Raw genomic sequence first — 16,185 nt, 5'->3', positions numbered from 1 at the left:
AAATGGCACAAAGCGAACTCCCTCTTTAAAAGGTTGGCTCTTGTCTGTGAAAGAACCCAGGCCAGACTAAAGACACAAGCTCCTTTTGGTTTGACAGCACCAACGTCTGAAATAAAAACACTAAAGATGGCTGTGAAAGTTTAAATATGTTATAATTGCTTTGTGAACGAACACATTAGGTCTAACAAGGTGGCCAACATGTGCTTTAACACTGATGACTAAAAAGAGCCATTGCAGTTAGGAACAGAACCCTTCTTTGAAATCCCATATCCCCAGCGCTCATTAAACAGCTGCAGTGTGTTGTCGACCTTAGATACTGATTTCCACCCAGACTGTGTTTAGAACTATGCAGTGCAGACTTTAGAAAGGTCAACGCCAGAGCTATAGAACTTGTCGCTGTGTAGAAATATATTAGAAATGTCAGCAGCCATTACACCTCTTTTACAACCATGTGAGTTCTTTAAAGGTTGGCCAAAGGACTCTGCATGAGGGTTTCCAAAGAGAGCTACATATATCTGGCATATCATAAAATGGGATATTAGGGCGGGACGGCGTATCGTTTTCATTTTACATTCAAAGCCTCTATTAAGGTTTAAAATGATGATTTCGTCATACTTTTGGACGTTATCAGACGCAGAAGTATTGAATTTGGCCATTTTATTCCCCTTTTCTTGCTCTTTTAATGCTGCATCAATACAACAAAGGCCCCCTCTTGCACAACAAATATCTTATAAATAAATAAAAACATAATGTTGTGTATGAAAATTGACATATAGATTGAATTTGAAATATAAGAACATGTTTCGCTTTTTGTAGATGATGAAATATCTCTTTTTTTAATGCATTTTGACTTTGAATTGGAAATGTTTATATAAAAAAAGTAAGGGAAATCATACGCCTCCACCACTGGAACCTAACCATACTTATAGTAGAGTACTAATAATACAAGTGGAGCACAATATGTGTCTTCATCTGCAAAAACTAAACATCTGTTCAGCATTGAATTGTTGTTCTAGAACTAGAAATGTCAACGTTATGCGAAGCTTTGAAACGTACAACTATTCAGCACAGCCCTATGGGTTTCCTATTGGCTGCAAACATCTGAAACGTTGTACTGCAACAGGGTCCAACAGAACCAAAAACAAGAATCCATCTACAATACAAAGTTTTGGTTGTACCCATTTCATTCTAGGTATGCTGTTTGTATGGATCATTTAAAACCATATATCAGCCAACACAACTTTTAGGTTATTTGCTAATAATGTTTTACTTGCTTTGGTTACCAAGACCGCTTGGCATAAATTTGAAACAATTAAATGAGCTATAAAACTAGTCGAACATTCTCTTATGCTGACATTTCCCTGTCTAACTGTATGAATAATACAGACCATGCTGTGTTAATTGTTCTTTATAACATAATGTAGCTGACATAAGTAAAGTCTATGAACAAACAGCATACCAAATATGCGACTGTCAATGCAAAAAAAAAAAAAAATCAGATTTACATGACAGCTAAAAAGCACGAAACAGCCATTAATAATAGAGTTTAATGGAGTAGCTTTAATTTATTTTCAGACTTGGCTTATAGAAGAAGTGAGTCAGAGACCTGGAGGAAAGTGTTGCCTTAAGAATGATGCGAGAATTAAAAGGCTCTAACATCATTCACTAACATGCCAGTCATTTTATAGACCGGTCTGAGTTTCATAGAGGAACATTATCGGGCCGATTTTTGCGCTGAAACTGCAGAACTAACAAACTACTGTGATTCATTTGACAGGTGCGATAACCATCAATGACGTGTCCTCCCCCGATATTTGCTTCTGTCCTTCATCCTTCACAGAGGCTTCCACTGTAAACAACTCCTGCGGTGCACCCAACATCCCATTCTTTCATTTGAAAGAGAATGTCTTAAAAAAATGATGTTTCATTATTTACTATGTCATATTCAAAAGTATTCTGTGATTTTAGGCATCATCCAATAATTTGTTCTTTCAGCATACTGCTCCCTATTTTGGTACTGTTGATTCTTATCTGCTGATCTCCCCTGTGTCTTTCTACAATGTGCTACAAAGTGATGTCAGCCAAGAACTATTACTTAGCACCGAGCCCATCTGGTCCGCAGCCCCGGCATCTGGCAACAATTAGCCAGAGAAACAGACGATAGCCATGTTTACCTCCAGCAACAAGAGGCCATACTACTGCTGACACAGACATGATATATAATATGGATTATCCTGCATGTATCCATACTCAAACGGACGCCAACACTTTTACAGTAACCTTTTATCGAGTCAAATTGCACCAGCGAGGGATAGACTACAAGGAACAAAGTGTGTTAGCACGTCTACAGATAAACTGAAAGTTCTGTTTACCACCACATATGCAAATCGCTGCAGCTGCATCTCGTACCCTTTAAAAATACTGTAATCAATTCCACACACCCAGGAGCTGGAGTTAAAGTGAAAGTATGTGATTAAATGACTTTTACTGTTCAACTGGTGGTGCAACAGTAAAACTGAGTTTGGCCTTTGGGCTCCAGGGTTTTGTTTGGAGTGTATTATTAGTCCTTCCATAAAGAGTAACAAGAGGGGCCCCCACAGACAGCAGCACATACGTAACTCCTAGCTCTGCAGTGAAAGGAATCGGGACGTTAAGAGAAACAAATGAGCCAGGCTTGCTGGCCTCATGGTTCCTGTCACAGGTGAAGCGGGTTGAAGCCTAAAAACATGAGCAGGGAAATAAACGGACCCTGAAACAAAGCAAGAATGGAAAGAGTGAAGTCTTCTTTCCTTGAGCATCTGGGTACTTTTTCTCGAGGCGAAACGAGGCCAGAGGCTCAGCAGGGACTTCACATGAGCTCAAGGTCAGGAGCATTGAATTCTGGGATTCCTCTGGGCTGGACACAAATAGCAACTGTTCATTTACTTACGGATTGCAAAGAGATGTAATGTGCCAACTTAAAAGACTACAAATAAAGATAATTACTGGTTTTAACATAGCCCACAGTTAAGTTCCTCGATACGTCCTCTTCTAAAAGACGCTAACAGTATTTCCTCTAGGTTTATGGGCAGTGGCAGGTCAATAAAGTGCTTCAAAGATGAGGAATGTTGTGTCTGAGGAATACACATGTTCTGCAGATTATACACTCACCCCAAGCTGACCCACAGGCCATCTATTAATACAACATTAGTCCAATGACTGTGTACTTTGTAAAGCCAATATACTATTTTACCATAGAAATGTGGGTTTGGAGGGAGAGACTTATTTGCTCTGGCCCAGTGTTCAGCCATGTTGTACCGTCACAGCTTGACATTTTTCATGGCAACTTATGTTATTCTTGTGCCAGGGTAAATAACACCTCTCAAAGCTCTTCCTGTGTATCCCACAGGGCAATGTTCAGACTGAGGTAAATGCAGTATATAGTATATACTGTATAGCACTTTTCTTTGTGTAGTTGAGCCAAGGTGTCTTTTCCCCTCATCTTATCAAGGGCTTCCTCACAACTCTTACATCATATGGTGTTATTAAGTGCAACTAACTAGCTGGGAGGATGGAAAAGCAGCGGCTGCCAAGACTACAAGCCACGGCTCTACGGACCATCTGACGACTCCAAAAGCACTGTTATTTAGGAAAAACCTGCTTAAATAGTAAATCAGGCATTTTCCAAACCAGAGAAATGCGTCACTTTGTGCAGCCACAGATGCCGTAGGACTGGAAGAGGCTGATGGCGCAGCAGTGTGGTTTCTGCAGTTATAGAGTGAAATACCGAAGCTTCTTACCACGCAGCCTTTCAGCCGATTCTGCTCCTCCTTCACCTCCTTTCCCATGAGCCTCTGCGTCTCCATTCCCACGTTGCTCTGGGGTTCCCGGGCTGGTGTCAGGGGGTCAGCATCTTCCCTGGTGAAAGCGGAGCCGGTGGGAGAGAGCACAGTCCTATCACTCCTGCAGAAGGAGAAGAGCGTCAGAGCCCCGCCATAAACTCCAAGTATGGCTCTGAAGCTTTCTACCAGTGTTTGTGTTATTTGGTTTGAATAGCCATGAGACGCAGCTGATAAGACGGACCAGATGATGTCATATTTGGATCTAAAGATAGCCCATCGACATGAGAGGCTCCCAGGCTGAGGAATATTTGGAAAGTGGGAGATGTTGGAGATGGCTGTCAGAACTTGGGATTTTAGTCACTCCTGACTGTTTATATTATTATGAAAATAACAATCAGTAAACAATTTTGAACAATATTGCGCCTGGTTCAAATTTAAATCTGAACTTGAATGAGGACTCGTTAAGCAGATATTGGTTCTGATGGTCTAAAAAAAGTCTAATAATGTAAAAGTCTGGACTATTACTCGAGGCTATTAAAGTACCAATACATTTGTTTTACAAATGCCATAAAAATTACAAAATATTATTGTGTGTGTGTAATATCTCAGATTCGGCAGACTACTTGAGGTGACGGCACGGTTTTAACAGAGAGAGAACCGTATTGCCAATGCGACTCAGTAAGCCAAAGCATTAATCACCTAGGACAGTAATCAAACACATGGTGCAATTCCAGCAGTGCAGAACTGAATATATTAAACTCAAACAAGTGGGTGGCGAGTGATGCTTTGTGGGTAGTTTGTCTCCAGACAGTCCGGTGCTTCACTTTGCTTATAATTTTTCACTGATTCAAACCCAAATACAGCAAGGCTAATCGAGAGGAAAAAAAACGTTATACAAACTTAAAATGGAAAACGTCTTCTAGGGTTTGCGTACTTTTAATGTAGGGCACAAGAAAAGCAATAACGGAGAAATAATGTTCCAGCTCAGTGGAAACCTGTGGAGGACCAATTACTGGGGGAAATGGCGCATGCACTCATGGGGCCACCAGAGTTGTGTGCTGTATCCTTGGCCTACCTGAGAACCTTCTGAAGAAGCGCCCAGCAGTCCTTCACCTCGCTCTGCTTCTGCGTGACGCCGGCAGCCAGGGCGGGGTGGAGATTAGAAACCTGGGACACGCTCACATCAAGCATCTACCACACAAAGGCCTGTAGGTTAGGTAGAGAAGGCTTCTGCAACACTTCCAGGATCTGATCAGGCAGTGTTTCTTAAAAAACACAAAAAACCTTCTTACCATGATTTGACTGGCGATGTCGCGTATTTCTCTATCTCCGACGCTGTCCAGCTCTTTGGATTCAGACGTGCTCTTCCTCTGAAAAAAGAGAATGTAATGTGAGTAAAATGTCTTATATCTCAGCGGAAAAGAAAGAATGAAACCACCAGGGAATTATACCATGTTATTAATAGCAAGCAACGTGTTATCAGCCTGCTGGTAGAACGAGGACACCTCCAGTGCCAGCTGAAGATTCTCATGGTAGTTTTTCAGATGAGACTGGACCTTCAGCCACCTACAAAGAAAATATCAAATCATTCTTCTCCCTAGAGTGAGGATGTTTCATGCAGCATACCAGTTCAACTCAAAGTGTACATTTTATTGATGTGTTTCCTCTTGCTGGAGATGTTTTTCCCATCTGTCTTCCCCTGTTTCTCCAGTTTTAGGGCCAGGTGGTTGATCTCCTCGTGGAGGTTTCCGTATAGCTGCTCATCCTGTAGAGAAACAGGGGAACACAATCCAACTATGACCTCAGCTGTCTCTACCATACACTCTGGGAGACACAATTATAGACAGCCATAGATAAATGACCTCTGCAGAAATGTATTATAAACTATTAACATATGGGAAGAATGTTGTTTAGCATGTTTCATGCTCACCTGCTTTAGATCTAAGATCCTCCTGGTCAGCTGCATTTTGTCAACATGTTCCCCGAGGACATTCACCAGAGACTGCTCCTCTTCCTGCTGGCACACATAAAAGTCAGTATTTATAGCCCCCATTTGTTCGGAACCCAACCATTATTTCTTCTCAGAGGCACCAGGATCTACCACATTACCAGGGAAGATGCTGAACAGAGCTAGCCTACAGCATTAGGTGAGAACTCGATACTAATGCACGTATGGAAGGTTGAGTGGAACTAAATGGAGAATGCAGTCTCCTGTAGGGATGGATGTTTTATAGACTAACATCCGCCGCTACATTCCCACAGGTCCATTATCAATCACAGGTTCCCTTGTGCCAGACATGGACATGAACAGAAAGATAAACATGAAACGCAGATTGCTTCTTGATAATGACGGGCAGATGTTTTACACCGGTGAATAATATACACAATAAAGAAGCGTCCTCAGGATGCTGAGATAATTTCCTGTATTAGCAAGTCATTTTTTTTCTGCCAATTACCTTGACAACTGTTGATCGGAGCTGTCTGTCCACCCATTTATTTTCCTCTGGGCCAACTGTTTTTTGGTCATTATTACAATCAGAGAGCGTGATGGCTTTTATGCTTAGATAAATGGGAAAATGATGAAAATTGGGGAAATCATGTGAACAGGTTAATAATTATCAAAAGTAAAAAAGGGTCGGGAGGGAAATGTCTGTGAAACTCAAAAGCAAGTACATGAAAGCAAAATAACTCTTATTTTAAGTACTCATTTCACCCTGTTTCATATTAGTTTTGCATTTGAGAATTAGAACATGCAAATGAAATTATCAGTAGAGAATGATAGCGTCATACATTCAGCAATATATGAAAAATAACTGCATTAAGTGCCTAAAAACGACCAATCGTTAAGAAATGAAACACTTGTGCAGGGTGAGAAAAGGGGTAAAAATAACCCTCCCCATGTGATGAAATCCACTTATTACACTAAGCACAAATTCAGAGAAAGATGTAATTTTGTACCTTGTCTTTGATCCATGCCTCCAGCTTGTCCACTTTCTTGTTGAACTCCTGCAGGTTCCTGGCTCCACCCAGCGCCCTCGTCTGATTTGCGGCCGTCTGCTTGAGGGTCTGCCACATGTCCCTGAGCTGGCTGAGTTGTTTCTTCACCAGGTCAGAGGTGGGGTTTAGCTTGCAGATCAGCTGCTCACCCATCTTTAAGAAACAGAAAGTTGCTGTTCATTTAAGATGTAGAGCAGAGGGAGCCGCCAGACTTGACATACAACAGTGGCGGAGCACACTACACACGTCAAGTTTGTCGGAGTCATTGCTTATGTGCCATGCGGTTTCACAGATGTTGGAAAACTGCCATATATTTCTTGGATATACCCTTGAAAAGTCTACCGGTTCTGCTTCTACCCTTCCTGAGCTGCCTGAGTGTCAGGGGAGGTTAATTATCAGCAATGTACCATTTCCAAACATTTTCTCCGGAGGGAGAAAGAATAAACAGGCTTGTCAGAGCCGTCTGGAACACTGAGGCTCTGATTTTCTCTCCGGCCGTCTGGAAATGCCTACCATAATGTTATGTGATCTTACGGACTCTTTCAACACTATAGAAAGTGATTCATGTTTGCATTCGGAACTCTATTACCTGTTAAAAGCTTTAAATAAACATTTCATTTGTGATGTGGGTTGCTGTGCTGCTGGCTCTGGTCTCTATTTCAGTTAGAGTCCGGGCGCGTGTTCAATGTTTATCTTACCTGGTTGAGTTGTATTAGGGTGTTCTCAAAGTCTTTGAGGTCTCTGTGGAGCGTCTGCGAGGCTTCCCCCCAGTCCTGCAGGGGGCAGCGCTGAATATTACATCCATCCTTCAGGTCCCGCAGCTTGCCTTTGATCCACGCCTCTGCCTACATCACAAACAGACACACGGTCAAAGTGTTAAGATATGCATCAAGCTCTTTTTGGGAGTAATGACTACATGGAACAGTTTTATGTAATTAGGATTATATTGCCATTACTTTGTATGTACATCTAAAAGGTTAATGACATCACAGCAATGTGCAAATTACTGCAAGGCAGGATGGTTAAAATCTCAAACACTAATGTGCCAAATGAGTTTTGTCATTGGAAGATGACAGCATGTTCACAAGGCAGAACTTGTACTGCTATGTTGTTTCCTTTTTGTGCTTTACATACAATATAATGATAACATTTCAGAAAGGTATCATAACTAGTGTAATACTTTGAAACTGACGCAATTTTAAAGTAATTTGTTATTGTATAAGATAACGTTTTTAAAGTAAAACTGTTTTAACCCTCCCGACCCTGCAATCAGCACATACTGTATGTCTGTTTATAGACCTGTTTTATGATGAGAGTGAAATCTGAGAATGTCTCACCTTTAGAAAGCTGATAGAATATAAAAATGTTGGCATAGGAAGCAATAATTATGGATGTATAGAAGTCTTATTTGTTGATATATTTGTATGAATCATTTCATAACTCATATGAGGCTTATCTTCAGCCTACAGGTTGTGATATATCAGCTGTGTGACAGAGCACTCAGCAAAGGTCTTGTTCTGCTTATCGGAGAGGCAAACAGGCTACATTTTCTTCCCCGAATTAGAGTAATACAGAGCCTCAGACACATCAAGCACAGCTCTTTGTTCTCTAATGTCATGTTATGCAGAGCAGAAGTTTCTCTTGGCGAGGGTCTGGGCTCTATTGCATAAGGCTTTGTATTGCAGAGTTGCCTTTTCTGGCAACATTTGTATGGAGTGAGAAGAACTGCGAACCAGGTGCCCAAAGTCAGAAAGTGTTGGAAAGTACATGTTTGCTTTCCGCTACGAGCCCAGTGTGAAAGTGAGCGACCCACCCTATAATTGATTGGATTCATAAATCAACACAGACTAATTTTTTGTGAGTCATACAATTGATAAAACCTGCAGAACTTTATTTTGTGTGTTGCGATTGTGTAGACTGTCAGTTAAGCACACAAGTAAGTGATTATAACTTCAGATAAAAGCATAATTTCCCAAGGAATTTAGTACGACTGACGAATAATAGACTCTACAGTAACCTCTCTTTTGGATCAATAAAACACCACAGATGACACAGCCTCTAAAACGACTGTTTGCTTGAGATTAAAATCTGATGTCCCTTCCCCCTTAAGAGAGGCAGGTCATTAACTTTACAATCCCCCCGGTGCAGCATTTCCCCCCCGAACAGAAGGAAAAGAGCTTGACAAAACAGGCCTGCCCCTATCTCCTCACACTGGCTCTATAATGACCTCATACAGGAAGTCTGAGTCCCTTGTTTTTTCCTGTCCGCTCTCCACAACAATTGTCTGTTTATCAAAAGGTACAGTAAGGCCTTAGTGCAGCCGCTGAGAATAGACGGCTAATGTATGCAGCTCAGATTTTATCACTGCCTTTGATTTATTTGTGAAAAATCTGTGTCCACACAGGAAAATAAAAATCACTGCAGTCAACACGGACCAGATTTTAAAATAAACTCCATGTTTGATTACAAACTGTAAACAGAAACCACCCTTCTCTTTTTTTTACGGCCACTTTTCCTTTCTGCAAGCTTCAGAGTAACCCAATTTTGGCATCTTAACGAGAGAACGAGTGCCCACCTCTTCACACTTTATAAAAGTGTTTACCAACAAGCCTAATTTTTGGGCCCTTTTGTAACTCGGCGCTGACAAGACTGTGGGAGTGGAAGTTTCTCCACTTTCTCTATCATGGAAAGGAGACGCTGAAAGGCAAGAAGTTTTGCAGAGCGGCCTCGAAGACAGATGGTTCTCAGCGAGCGAGCACCGGGCTTCTCCATGTGGGGACCTGCTTTGCTCTCCTTAGCTCGAAACATTAGGGCCCTTTAAAAGTCTCTCCCTGGAAAACTCACTTCCACTTCCAGAGCGACATAATACTGAAATAACATATTCTCATCAGCGATAGCAGTCAACCAAATCCCTGTAAAACAGCTAAGTCCCCAGATACAAAAAACTCTGGTTATTTAAAGTACACCAAGTCAACAGAAATGCAAGGTCCACTTAAGAGGAAAGGGGCTGCTAAGCTAGTTAACATTAATGATGTGCCACAGAGCTGTTTTCAACACATACATACATCACATGTTTCCTTCAGCGGACACATCCTAAATGACTTTCTTATTACTGGGAGTAAACAGCCTATCACTTGGAAGTTTGATGACAAAGCCGACTGCCGGACAAAATGTCCCTCAGCCGAACTCGCAGAAAAATGTCCTTGTACACTGGGGTGGACGCAGCGATGAGATAACACAGCCAGTTGTGCTGCTTGGCTGAGTCTCTCTGGGACATAGGCGTGAAGAGATGGAGCCAAACAATGATCTCACTTCTAAATAATTGCTTCACTTGTGGCGGTTTCCCCTCCCTCTCTTCGCCTCAGCCGAACACAGCGCGTACAGTTCTCGAGACAAAATTATAACCAGTACATATTTTGTCATGCGGGTCATACGACAGCTTCCTTTGTGATTTCATCTAAACAGCCTAACTTGTTGCTTCTGAGATAAACCCACTGCAGCTTTTTTTCATTATGTATTTGTTTGAGGAGATGAGAGATAAGTTAAGGTTTGATTTGACCGATTAAAAAAATCTCCATGTGCAATCTATGGAGAGTGGAAAAAGCACACTCTCCTAAACATTTTACAAGTTTCCAGTTATTTAAGGGAACACAAAAAAGAAGGAGGAAAGTGGAGCTTTCGACAAACTGTTGATGTTGATATTGTGTATGAATGCCACATTTTACCTGCAGTACTTCCTTGTGGAAAAGCGAGTAACGCTGAGTGAAGCAGTCGCTCTCGGACGTGGGAACAGCTGCGGATGCTTCATTCTGCGTGTGTGGATGACTTTCTTTCCTTTGCGTCTCTTTTTGACGTGATTCAGGCACTGATATCTATGTAAGCAAACAAGACAGACAATAAATGGTTGAAAATATGATGGCAATTTGACTGCAACATTCATTTGAATCTACCAAACAAAACCAAAATGATGCCTGACTGATCAACTCTATAAGAAGATGGTGGATCTCTCAATGAGGGGATTTTTGTCACAATACAGAGACATTACACATTTGTGTTACCTCAAGGTCCCTCTTAACATACTGTCAACACTGCCGGACTGGCACCATTTCCCTAATCGAGCGTTCCTGCTGCTCAGGAAACATCTGGGCACATGAAGGAAGCAGGAACAGACAGATCCTGGGATGTCGGACATGTTTTACTGTCAGCCTTACATGTAAACATATCACCTTTAAAAGGACTTTGGTAGATCATGTTTGCTCTTTCATACCTGAACAGGTAAAGGCACCACCAGCTTCTCCCATGTAATTATAACCATTGTTGGGCACTTTAATGAATAATACATTAGAGGAGGAAAAGGAAAGTATTGTTGTGGTTATACAATAATAGCTGATGTAGATGTACACTGTAGTTTTTTGTCCTAAAAGGGGAAATGAGGCCATTGCTGTGTCAGTGTGTTATTATAAGCAGCCACCATGAGGGCTTCAGCAAGCCTTTTCTTTTGTTAACATCTTCCCTGACCTCATGTTTTCCAGTGAGCCCTGCCTCTGTAACAGAGCACTTCATCCACAACACATACTGATGACTTCAACAAGGAACAGGCCAAATCCAACAGCCCATTGAGTTTAAACAATATCCTACAATATACGTATTCTGTTTTTCTCCATGAGTCTGCTTCTTTAATGAATTACAGTTAAAAAGAGGATAGGCCTACAGTACGCTATTTGTGTGGCGTTCAAAGACACGTTGCTTTCATAGCTCAACTTGTTTTCCACCTCTGTGTAACATTGCTCCAAATGTTTAATATAATAAACTCGTTTAATTTTGGCGAACACAGCACATGACTTCACTTCCTAAACACCAAAAGATCCATCAACTCCGCTGCTGGCTATAAAGACCCCATTGTCACAGCAAAATATAAAACAGTGTCAATAAAGTTAAAATAGCACCAATATCCACAACAAGACACTGATTATGAAAAAACGTAAGCCTTAATATGATAGGCTACTCAAAGGTTTTTTTAATTAAACTTACATTCGTGATATAAAAAACAATGTCCTCATTTTTGTCGTCTCAAGCTAGCTACCTCATTTGTCAGTTATAATTTAGCAGGTAACAGCAGCTAGCATCTTACCTGTTGGACGCATTTTTCTCCGTTTAGTTTCGGCTTGGTTTGTCCCGTTGCTGGCTGAAGTTCCTCACTGCTGTCTTTTCTGAGTAAAACCTAAAATAATAATATTACTTTATTTGTATTATAATAACAAAATAAGCAGCTGAGAGTGCAGAGAAAGAGCCGTAAATTAGTCGAACAAGCTGAACAACAAGAGGGAAACTGGCAGGCAGAAAGACAAACTCCATGGCAACACGACAAACTACATAAAACTTATATCTCGATCAAATATTGGTAACAACTACAATATTTAACATTTTCTTTGAATACATTTGTCATACATTGTACTAGTAGGCTACCATGATGAGATTATTAATTGTCGTATATTGCTATTGATTTACTATGCTACTTTAATTAGTTCATGTGCTCGGTTCTCTTCTCAGTAGAACTTCAAAATCATAAAAACAGTTGAAATACAGAAATCAACACTCGCCTATAGGCCTACTGCTAAATATTTGCACTGTAGGAAAGGTTGAAAATGTGTAGAATGTCTATTTTCAATGATGAGGTTAATTTCTTCATTAGTTTATTTGTTTTATGATATGGCCATTTAAAGTATAAATCTTATCACATAAACTAAATTAACCAAAACTGTCGTTTACACATATATTTAAAAAGATAAACTACCTACATATCCTCTTTATTAGCTTTTAATTGAACAGCAATATTAGAAGAAATCCCACCTCTCTGTGATTTATTATTTCCCTGGGTGTTAAATTGGCATATTTGAATAAGTAAAGTGTGTCTTGTACCTTGAAGTGAGAACCAGGTTTATTCTCACAGCTCACACCCACAATCCGGGGCAGATGTGTATCTGAGGTGCTGGTGACGTTGTTGTTGTTATTGTTATTTTCGGATGTGGACCCTGTGATTGAAAGCTGTACTGGTCCCACTGACACATTGTTCTCCGATCTTTCTCTACTTCCAGAGATCGTTATCTTCTTGATGGACCGGGAGACGGCGGAGGGAGAGGCAACGTTCTGGTTCAGATGGTCCTCAGCTGCCATGTCGTCCTGGTTGTGCTTCACAGGGGCTACCTGCTTGACCATGGGTGAGACGAGACAGGGGCCGTGTGTGCAGACCTGGGATCGACTGAGGTAGAGTGAGTTCAGGTTGTGCTGTAGAGTGCAGTTATCCAAACTCTGGCTCTGCTGATAACTCTGTGTAAACTCCTCGCATTTTGGCACAGCCGGGACTGACAGCCTCGTCCCAATCGTGAAGGGCTGAACCTTCCTTACTATGCTTTCAGACATTGCCAGTGTCCAGATAAGAAAACAAAAAATGCTGCAGTCCAAATGTACATTGAAAAAAGTCAGTCACATCCCTTCGTACACCACTACTCACTCACCAGCGCTGTTTGTCCAGTCTGTTCAGCAGGCAAGTAGTGAGTTGAACAGAAAGTGAAGGGAGAGCTCAGGTCTCCACCTTCTTGTGCATGTTGAGAAGGCACAACACACAGCCCAGGACGGCTTCCTTGGACTCCTGGGATCTAATACGGTCCCAGACGTGGCGCAGCGCTGTGCCAATGTGTGCAGCGCCTGTAGAGAGGGTTCTCCTGAGGAACTGTGCCACTGAGCCTGCCAGTCTGCTACTGAGGAGCCTGATAACCAGGGACCGCAGCAAGATGAAAACTGCTGGCATGCTGCCTGACAGGGCTGTGCGGAGGAAAAAAATGAAAAAAAGAAAGCTCAAAAAAGGAGGGGGAAAGAGGAGGGCTGGTTAAGAGTGGGGATGAAGTCACCACCTCTACACACACTCTCCCTCTTTCTCTTTCTCTCTTCTCTTTCTCTCTGTCAGGAGCGACAGAGCTGTGAGGGGGCTGTAAAGTCTGGCTGTCAAAACTTCCCCTCTGAACCCGAACAGAAATTCTGTCCAGATAAGAGGCGAGTAATGGAGTCAGAGGGAGAGACCTCTGTCAAACCTCTTCAATCACAGCTTATCCTCTATGAGGTAATATCCTAAAACTCACACACACCCACAGTGCCTCACCCTTACCTGCACCTTGAAGTGCAGAAGAACAGAATTAGCCCTGAGGTGTTTTGTTCTGAAAGTCTTTCAAAGGGAGCAGGCCTTTTTCTTTAAATCCAGGGTGAAATCTGAGGAGAGAGTAAGCTTCAGAGGCTCTTGTGATCGCTGTCTGTCCAGGAGTGAGAGTGCTTTCCCAAGCTCAGAGCCTTTCCCCATCAGCCAGGAGCAGTTGTCACACAGGTTCCAGCTGAATGGAACAGCCCCTTAAACCTCAGAGCTGCTGGCATGACAAGTGTAGGGGGGGGGGGAAATCACAGTCAAGCAGATGACGACCCCTACCACTCCTTGATGGTGGCTGGGGTTCAACAGAGCACATGTTGGGCTGACTGATTGGAATGCTAGGGGTGGCGTGCGTATGTCAGGGGAGCAGGGATTATTGGAGAGAGCAGACGGCAGAGAAAATATTTGGGAGTACAGCGGAGAATCTGCTTCCACTGTTGAAAGCTTTACCCAAAAAAGGAAACTCTCACTCTTCACTCAGCTGCCCTCAGTCGTGACCCCAGGCCGCACCTGGTCGACTCGCTTGAAGTAGCTGCTCAGCCACGAACAACGAAACCCAGTCACTATGATATTGAGGTAATGCCTCATTTTACAACACAGTGTAAAATCCTGGGCATTTAGAAATGGAAACATTAAAGAAATATATTAATTGATGTGCTCTAAAGTTGCCAGTGTTCGAGCAGGACCAAAGCAGCCAGCAGTGGGACAGCAGTCACTCAGCAGGGCTCCATATGACAGAGTTAGCCCTCGGAGTCGACACGGTTAATTATGCTTTTAAAAGAGCTCTGGTTTCATGATGAAGTCATCTTAAGGAAGAGTTTTAATGTGTTGCAGCTTGAAATCAGAGATACATTCTGCACAGGCTGGGTGGTGTTCAAAGAAGTCTGGATGGGTGGAGTTCAAGAGGTTTGGCTGACTTTAAAATGCCATTTCCTCATATTGCTGGGTGAGAGGCTCTAAAAGTGTGCGATTTATGTGCGCTGCGGGCACACTGTGACTATGACACCACCACATGCCGAAATGTTGGTCGCATTCAACTGGAACATTTGGGTTATTTTTTATTTAGGATCATTATTTGTCAGAAAGAAATATATGGGCAGATCTTTTTGAAAATGTTAAAGCAATCCAGTCCACGGAGAGATTTTACTAGATTAAATACTGCCATTCAGAGCTTAGCCTAGAATCCAATTTAAAGCAAGACATTTAAAAAACATGAACGATTTTTTACCCAGTTTTCCAACACATTTTTCCAACCCTGACTGTGTAACATCGACACCAATGTCAGGTTAACACAAATACCTTAAACAGCTAGCCTGCCTACAAGATACATGGATGTGGTGATTATGTGTTTATGAGATAGCTTTTGAGTTAGCTTTTGAGGATTTGGTAGACAAAGTTTTGTTGTGGACAGAGCTGTAAATGCTTGCATGCTAAGCTAACAGGCTACTGTCTATATTTTAATATTTACTTAAAAGACCTTACAGTAAACAATATGATAGAACATTTTGAAATACATTTCCCAAAATATCTAACTTTCAGATGTCCTTTAAAAAGACAATACAAAGGTGGATGTGTTATATAGCAATGTTAGATTTGCTCAAAGTTCACAAACACTATTTTGTTCACTTCATTTAAGGTCTGATTGAAAATTGAAGGAAAACGTATGCTTTATTTTCTGATCAATTTGTGTAAAGCCACTGTTTTCCACCTTCTGCAAACATTTTTAAAGGATGGAGAGTTGTTCACAAATTGACTGTACTGATAAGATTTGAACCAGCTGTCCCACCTCTACCCACCAAGTCCGATTGCGCTACTGTAACACCTTCCTTATGGTGTTTGCAGGAAGTCCCCCCTCCTCCCAACAGCTCTCATCCACGTGCGTAACAGTGCTGCCCACATCCGTTCCAAATAATCCAGCCTGCATTTGAAAGATCTTTATTTGTGCCATCTTCCTTTATGTGCATCTTTGAAGATGACTGTTAAAGACAAGCTGGTTCTGGCTGATATCATTGCCTCCCAAGTTGATAATACAATCCTGATGTTTTCTTGCCACAGGCCTCTGTTTGTGATCAAACTTATTAGAAATCTTCCATTTCATTAGTCAGTAAATACGACTTGGAAGACTTGTTTTTAAGGGGTGATGTCACCGATGCAGGCCGCATGAAAGGAGAG

General features: G+C 41.8%; 1 protein-coding gene across 5 annotated transcripts in view; it reads right to left on the bottom strand.

The window, feature by feature from the left end:
* Nucleotides 1-13,395, bottom strand: part of mymx (myomixer) — a 30,523-nt gene extending 17,128 nt beyond the window's left edge. For 3 of the 5 annotated variants that reach the window (XM_079686568.1, XM_079686572.1, XM_079686570.1), the window contains exons 1-11: nucleotides 12,738-13,395; nucleotides 11,950-12,039; nucleotides 10,544-10,690; nucleotides 7,517-7,663; nucleotides 6,780-6,971; nucleotides 5,752-5,838; nucleotides 5,468-5,586; nucleotides 5,273-5,387; nucleotides 5,114-5,191; nucleotides 4,897-5,012; nucleotides 3,780-3,942 (exon numbers count right to left, since the gene is read on the bottom strand). In XM_079686568.1, the coding sequence (XP_079542694.1) occupies nucleotides 3,780-3,942; nucleotides 4,897-5,012; nucleotides 5,114-5,191; nucleotides 5,273-5,387; nucleotides 5,468-5,586; nucleotides 5,752-5,838; nucleotides 6,780-6,971; nucleotides 7,517-7,663; nucleotides 10,544-10,690; nucleotides 11,950-12,039; nucleotides 12,738-13,238 (1,755 nt within the window). In that variant the 5' untranslated portion in view covers nucleotides 13,239-13,395. The remainder of the gene's footprint in view (nucleotides 1-3,779; nucleotides 3,943-4,896; nucleotides 5,013-5,113; nucleotides 5,192-5,272; nucleotides 5,388-5,467; nucleotides 5,587-5,751; nucleotides 5,839-6,779; nucleotides 6,972-7,516; nucleotides 7,664-10,543; nucleotides 10,691-11,949; nucleotides 12,040-12,737) is intronic. The other 2 variants (XM_079686571.1, XM_079686569.1) reach the window with 2 other exon arrangements.
* Nucleotides 13,396-16,185: the final 2,790 nt, after the last annotated feature.

This window comes from Notothenia rossii (genome assembly GCF_949606895.1).
Source record: "Notothenia rossii genome assembly, chromosome: 6".
NCBI lineage: Eukaryota > Metazoa > Chordata > Actinopteri > Perciformes > Nototheniidae > Notothenia > Notothenia rossii.
Note: the sequence above shows the minus strand (reverse complement) of the source record. Positions and strands in the feature narration are given on the sequence as shown.